An 8203-nucleotide genomic window follows, 5' to 3' on the forward strand; every position below is an offset into this window, starting at 1 on the left:
GTATGCTGGCCAAGCCCCAGGACAAAGTCAGCAACTCCATGGTTTAAGTTAGCTCAAGGACTTGATGTGGATGCTGACTGAGCCCCAGGACAAAGTCAGCAATTCCATGGGTTACGTTAGCTCCAGGACTTGCTGTGGACGCTGACCAAGCCCCAGGACAAAGTCAGCAACTCCTTGGGCTCAGTATAAGAACTTGCCATAGATGCTACCCCAGTACTCTGTAAGCGTAAAGTCACTAAGGACAGTATACAAGGCTCATTCCTCAGAGCAATACTATTTGTAAGATCATCTGAAATGAACATTCATCTTCTCATTCCTCAACCTTTTCAGTCGCTATTTTTCACAACTGCTAACTTTGCATGGGTCCATTGATGTGAAAATGCTTTCAGACATGAGTAAAAATTTCAAATTTGACTTTAGTGACCACAATTTACAATTGAGAATGAAGTACATCTGACTGCTCTCTTTGTATGTTTGAAACCATCAAAACTGAAATTTTCACTGAAGGCGCCTGGTCTATGCATATGTATGCCAAATCTGGTCATCAAGAAAGCCAAAATGTCCTGAAGAAAATTTTCTTTAGTGTATTGAAAAATTAGATTTAAAAATCGCTTTGAGGAATGCATCCTCAAACTGCAGTGTATAAACTTATCAGGGAAACTAACAAGGAGGGATAGGAATATTTCAGTGGAAGAGAAAATCCACAATTTACCTACATGTACCAATTGGTCAGGTTGTGGAATAGGGTTAAGGACAGCATTTTAAATCATGCTTCTTCAGTAGTGTTCATGCGTGTTTTCAGTGTGCGTTCACGTACATATAGACTGTCACAAACAGCAGACTTTGTTGACATCCAGTTTTGATCAAGTACCATGGGTGCAAAAAGTGCCATATGTTCATATACGTCAAATTTGGTGCCATAATTATGTGTATTTTTTTGTTAAGAGTGTTAAATTTTAGTGATTTTGATGTGAAAGAATTTCACATATCCTTGTTATGGTTGAATACATTTATGTCTACATATACAGTCTATTTACACACACATATATATGTATAGAAGCGTCACTCATAATTTTATGGAAGTTTTCAATAACTTAACTCCCTGCTGTACTGACTTGGTGAAAAATTAACTGGAGCAATTTGATTTGAGTAAATCAATTCATTTCACATGATGTTGAACCAATCACCCATCTATGCTTCAGGTAGTACATTAGGGCAATTAGTTGCCAGGTGTATAGTTCAGAAAAGATTTTTGAGAAATTCTTTGTGATCGATGTCTTAATGATGAGTATTGATTTCCTATGGCCTTCCAAATTAATCCATAAGAAATACACAATATAGTTTGCAGCCATCATTCAAGACACTTATACACAGCCTCTACCTAGCCACATCAGGAGGTTCAAATCTAGAAAGCCATGTACACTCTAAAACACAGGAGACATATGTTATGGATGCAATAGATGCTTTTAGCTTACCCATTGCCGAAGTGATAACCCAAACTTGAAAGTTGTTAGATAGCTTTAAGTCTTGAAACAAACACATTTATTAAATTCCAATATTGTGTATATTACATATGACCTTCCATTTCTGTATGGTCATGCTGTTTTTCCTACTATACCTGTACATACACTCTACTTGTACTCCCACAGTGTATATGTACTTGGACAAAGCCACAATAATAGGCCAGCAGTTTTCTTAATGGATTTATATATAAATGCTAAATTTTAGACATAAATATATCTGTACAGATAGATGCACAACTACAAGCTAAATCAAAGATTGCGTGCAACATAAACACTTACAGCTGTATTTGGTATTCTTGCCAAGTTTTATTGACTTGTACAAGAATGAATGTACATGTACTTATATAAACATAGACTTGACTGAGTGCTCTTGCCAATAAAAGTATACCATGTGATAAATAATTTTGTGTTCCTTGTATGTTTATCTTGCATATGATTTGTTATATCTTTAATTTGTGACTTCAAAAGCCCAGATACATGACAATCCACAGACATTTACCATTCTTTCCCTTGAAATACTTCAACATGTATCATTATTTGCGAACGTCACAATCTCTGGACCATTTACTCTGGAGTCAATGTAACAGTGAAGATTTTAAACAGACGCACTGCCTAAAGAAATTCAGAATTTTTGAGTTGGTTTAGCTAAATACAAAAATGAGTTGCATTTGACTCTGAACTAAACCTCCTAGGCCTATGAAATTCGTCACAGGACTAAACTGCCCGCCCGACAAGATCACATGCAAACGATGCAGCGCAACGATTCCCCTAATGCAAGATTCGCTCATCTAGAAATGAGAGGTACAGCCAGCAGGACAACTGTCCTGTTGATCCCTAAGTACCAGACATTTTTGCAACTCGCACAACAAAATTTCTCTGCACTGAACTGTTGGCCGATATATGATTAATTGCACTGTGTTTGCCATGTAACTGTTTTAATTACATGACACAGTGTTTATTTGCGGTAACTGTAATTTTCACACATGGTGCAATACATCGCTTCCAATCTTTCTTGAAATATTGCAGCGTAGCTTCATTGCTTGGGTCAGTTGGATCAGCTTTATTGTTTGGGTCAGTTATTGATCCATTAGTCGACTGCTTGGTAAACCCAAATTCAAGCAGGCCGGTCGTTTTGAGCTATCAATATTTTTTGTTTCGCTGCCAACGACTACCATATTCCTAGAGTCGCACTCCTGTTCCAGTGAACTTCATGATATGTTCATGATATGTGCCTTGCGTCTCTTTGCTCAATAAAAAGCCACGGGAACATGGTAATGATAAATCTATTTTCGTAGCAAGGACAGTCTCGTACAGGAAGTGTGGCACATTTTATGGAAGAGCGATTTTCCAACGAAGCGATTTGATTTTGATTTGATTGGTGTTTTACGCCGTACTCAAGAATATTTCACTTATACGACGGCGGCCAGCATTATGGTGGGTGGAAACCGGGCACAGCCCGGGGGAAACCCACGACCATCCGCAGGTTGCTGGCAGACTTTCCCACTTACGGCCGGAGAGGAAGCCAGCATGAGCTGGACTTGAACTCACAGCGACCGCATTGGGGAGATGCTCGTGGGTCATTACACTGCACTAGCGCGCTAACCGACTGAGCCACGGAGGCCCCCTCCAACGAAGCGATGTTTATCAACACAAGTTTGGGAAAGTGATCAAAGCAGCAAAATTTCATGTATGCGCAAATTTGATATGCTGAACATATCACATCGTCTACGCAAGAAGGGGAGGTAAATGACTAAAAAGAATCTGTCTTTCTAAATACAGCAACTTGAGTGATTTTACAGATGGAAGGACACCCCGGATAAAACTGAACGTTCGACCGTTCACTCAAAGTCAGAAACATATCAGTAGACATATGAAAATCTCAAGTTTATGTAAATGATGTCTAAAATAACACCACAATTTTTTCGCCGTCGGCAATACATGTATGTATACATTCCAGTAATGCTTTACAGAATCACTTCTTAAGATCAAAGATTTGATAATGGCATCCACATCTTTTCATTTACTGCTGCTTGTATACTTTAGCCCATCCCACCACACTATGTTCACAGTCACTTCACAACCTCGATCTACATCATCTCTTTGCTACTGATGACAGCTGGTCCCTGATTTTACCCAGCCCATCCAACATTGTATCTAGGGTCTCCTTGGACAGTTCCACGTTAGTGCTTGTTAAGGGAGGAACGCTTCCAACCTGTGTTGGATTTTCCTGAACCTGGAAAAATTTGAATGACAAATATCAAAATGTACACTGATCAATTAACCTTAAGAAAAGTCCGCATATAAGATGGCGGTCAGATTTATGGTTAAGAGGATACCAGGAGGATATGGATGGAGTGTTTGGCATAAACCACCAACCTTTGTAAAGTAAATGACAAACACTTCCTTTGGTGCACAGATTTCAGGCCATATTGGTGGAAGACTTTGTCTCCATTGAACCTTAAACTGTACAAATGGCCACATGAGTGACACTAGCTTGCTGTCACCAAGAGATCAAAAATAATGATAGCGGGTAATCTAGAAATTCGATGATCCAGAACAGGACTTATGTATTTATTTATTTATTTGATTGGCGTCTTACGTCTTACTTAAGAATATTCACTTATTTTGACAGCAGCCAGCATTATGGTGGGAGGAAACCAACAACCATCTGCAGGTTATAAGCAGACCTTCCCATATATGGTTGGAGAGCCAGCTTGAGCTGGACTTGAACTCACAGCAACCGCATTGGTGAGAGGCTCTTCGGTCATTGTCCAGACCAGGACTGATTTATTTATTTTTATTTATTTGATTGGTGTTTCACTCAGGACTTAAAGAGTATTTCACTTATACAATGGCAGCCTGCATAATGGTGGGAGGAAACCAGGCAGAACCCGTGGGGTTGTGCTGGTAGACCTTCCCATGAACAATCCGAGAGGAAGCCAGCATGAGCTTGACTTGAACTCACAGCAACCACAATGGTGGGAGACTCCTGGGTGCTAGGGTGCTAATCCCCTCGATCCCCTATCAGGATTGAACCCATACCTTGTGTATCATTACCACTGTCCACATTTGTCTGTCAGTAACTTTTCAGAAAAAAGTTAAGCAAACAAGACAAGAGTTATTTCATGCTGTTGGTAAAATCTGACAAATCACACTGTGAACAGCATCTCATAAAATAGATACGGTGTAAAATACCAATCAGATAAATATAAAATAGAGGTTGTTCTCTTTTTCATCCGGCATTAACCGCTCAAACATGTCACCAGCTATGCCAAACATGTCAGCAGCAATGTGGGTGGCACTGAACTTTTTGCAAACTGTTTTTACCTGTAGCTGTAGTATACAAGTGGGTACAGACATCTGGGCAATGTTTTGTGATGCAGCTTTCAAATCTATCCTCCAGTCAAAATCTACCAGCCTTGGGAGGGACACTGAAACAGTGCATATTGATTAAAAAAGAATATAATAATTTTAGAATTATCAGTTCAATCAGTTCACAGTAAAAACATTAGCATCAATCTTGTATACCACAACCTGATAGTGAAGAATAATCTGCATGTTTGCTCATCTGTTCAGCCTTAAAGACTGCTGATCACGAATGATATGAATTTTAATATGTTTCAAGCCTCAGGTTTTTCTGCCTTGCCATATTGTGCCAAACAGCAAGATTCATACAACTTGGTTAATGCATGTGACTACAGGCATATGGTGTTCCCAACAGAGCAGCAGCCGCTGTTGTCATGGTATGAGTGAAATATTCTTGAGTACAGCGTAAAGCACTTATTAAATAAATAAATAAATAAATAAATAGAAGAGCAGGAAACATTAATTTTCAATGAACCAGGATAACAAGCAGGCACAACTTAGACTTTATTACCTCCGCCAAAGATTTCATGTTTTGTCTGCATTTGTCAGCATCTTTCCAAAAACAAGTTAAGCAGGGATTTGGATGAAATTTTCTACACAGGTTGATGATGGGTGGTGATCTGAACCAGTGAAATTTTTTATGACTTTTGCCAGAGTTTTATCCAAAGTGGGGGAATCATACATTTTGTTATGGCAGAGGTTTGAATTCTCAAAGATTTTTGTTTATTTGCTTGATCAGAATTTTACACCACATTGAAGAATATTTCACTCTTGGGTCATCAATCACATTTGTAGATTAGGGAAGCCCCTCGACAAAGACAAACCTCCTAATTTACTGTTGTAACCATCACCAAAATCTGGATTCGAACCTACGATCTCAATGGTCAAACGTCTAACAGGCCAGACATATATCTTACCTTGGTTGTTGATGGCATGATTCCTCCAGTTTGGGCAAAGCTCAGCAATAATTTTACTCAGTAGTTTCCTTAAATCTTTGTGAAAATCATCTGCAAAATACATGATGCTGGTTAACAAAAATGATTTGGTAAGGTAGGTCTACATGTTTATAAGTACTGCTAGGCAGTGAATGTTTTGATATCTGTATGAATCAATTATCAGCATCAAAGTCAAAAAAATTGTTCTCAGACAGACAGTATGCTTTTGAATCTATCCAGAACAAGACAAGCAGATCACCAAAGGGGCCAGGCTTGATGCATATCCCTATATTGGTACATAAAAGTCTTGGGTACTGCCTTTATGCAGAATAATCAATGACAAACTGTCAAACATTATAGAAGGAACTTAAAGTATAACTGGAGTGGAAATGCTAACAGCATACATGTCATGGAGAAAGACACACATAGTTTGCACTGACCTGGAAAGAGAGTGGCTACCTCTGCTGGTTCCTGCAGGGACTGGAATAGGGCAGCTTTGATCAAACTACTTAAAGATGCTAGCAGCTGAAATAGGCAAACTGCTATAGTCATAAATGAGGCAGAGAGAGAGAGAGAGAGAGAGAGAGAGAGAGAGAGTTGTAAGAACAACAAGGCCTCCTGTATGGGAAGAAGACTTGTGGTGCATATATAATACATACCCTAAGTAATCATGACTAACTTGCCCATTTTTCCTGATTCTGAGAGTACTGATTTTAGAAAGATGTTTTAGGTTTGCTTGGAACATATTCTACTGGAAAACTGTAAGTTTCAGCACCCAAAATAGTATTTCGTGACATGTATTTGCCTGTAAAAATGCACTTTTGTGGGCGAAATTTGGGATCATTTAGAGTATTTACACTTCGACTGATTAGCCTCATGTAGTAGAGAACTGGCAACTTAACAAACAAGACACCATAAAATACAACACACAGCTTCGCTTGTTATTATAAGCAGCTCAATTAATGCAAAAGCACTAAATTACAAGTAGCAGATGCCAATCTTCCTTGAAGCCATTCAGTTTTCAATTCATGTAAGTCATATCATTAGATAAAAATTTTTTGCCGACATCTGAACAGTACACGTTGCAACTGGTCTCAGTTATCATCAACAGTTGAAACATCTTACAACACACTGCAACTTGTATCACTACCTTAGACTTTGTATTAAAGAAATGAAAGTGATGATTTATCTAGGTAACACTTGATTTGATGCAAGCATGACAAGAGACATAGCCAGGATGTTTGTGTTCATTCTACGCTACAATTGTTAACCTATTTGAGACCGCAGACATCCGGGCATTTGCTGTTTTAATCGTGCCAACACGCATACTCGCTCTCATACAGCAGTGAAAACATTGTCTGAATAACATGTGAGTGAATACAAACCTCTGGTTCACTGCCTCAGAAGTCCAAAACCAGGTTTTGTTGATATTCACAATTTATATATGCTGTGCACATTGTTCTGTTGACTTATATACTATAATTCGCATCATCTGCTTGCCGATAACATGCATGAGCAAAGTGCCCGGATGTCCGCAATCTCAAATATAAGACAGGGTTGATTTTACTACATAAAATTAACTTAACCAAACCAGCTAAACTGCGTTATAATGTTCAAGTCTTAATAATCTGGTAGATATCTTACTGCCTTGGCTTGATGTGCAGACACAGACAAACTCTCCTCTACTGTTGACACTACAGACTCTGGAAGCCTCGCAGCATCCCGATACAGAAAGGCTTCATTGCAAACCTGCACAACCACCTCTTTAGAATTTGCCTGTTAAATAATACAAATAGTCAAAACAAGGAATGCAGAAATGTTTCTCACTACCCTGGTAGGACAGACTCAGGACTCAACCCAGGTCTCCTGCAGAGTTAAACATGCATAAAACAGCGTTTTTTTTTTGTTTGTTTCTTAATACGTAGCGTATGATGCGTCCTAACACATAAATGTACAAAAAGCTTGCCTGTTTCTTCTTGGTGTACTGGTACCATTTATAATAAGGGTACACTTGTTTGACAACAGAGAGAAAAAAATTACAGCTTCAAAACAGTGCAGTGAATGTGATGTATGCCTATGTATAAAAGGTTTATCCCCAACCTCATGACAGTCATGTAGGCACGCCCCCTCGCTCCATAGTCCCTGTACTAGTAGTAGTAGCCTACTGAAATCAAACAAGCCTAAAATACGGCAACAACAACAACACCTATTTAGCAATTCTTCAAATTTTACATATTGACTTGAATGTATAATTGATGATTACTACGTTCATTCTGTTCATAAACCCACGCAATAAACATAAGTGATCAACAGTTTCTGTTCAAGGTAACAGCACCTGCAGCAAAACCGTCAACGTTTGGAAGTCACAGGTTGCCATTC

General features: G+C 38.8%; 1 protein-coding gene across 1 annotated transcript; it reads right to left on the bottom strand.

Moving 5' to 3' along the window:
- Nucleotides 1–28: 28 nt before the first annotated feature.
- LOC135468024 (COMM domain-containing protein 9-like) lies at nt 29–8203 on the bottom strand. Its single transcript, XM_064746027.1, has 6 exons — nt 8160–8203; nt 7469–7600; nt 6265–6349; nt 5807–5896; nt 4851–4954; nt 29–3756 (listed from the first exon to the last, which is right to left on the bottom strand). The coding sequence occupies exons 1-6, from the start codon at nt 8199–8201 to the stop codon at nt 3616–3618; spliced, it is 594 nt and encodes a 197-aa protein (XP_064602097.1). The 5' UTR covers nt 8202–8203; the 3' UTR covers nt 29–3615.

This window comes from Liolophura sinensis, chromosome 6, assembly GCF_032854445.1.
Source record: "Liolophura sinensis isolate JHLJ2023 chromosome 6, CUHK_Ljap_v2, whole genome shotgun sequence".
In the NCBI taxonomy this organism is placed as follows: Eukaryota; Metazoa; Mollusca; class Polyplacophora; order Chitonida; family Chitonidae; genus Liolophura; species Liolophura sinensis.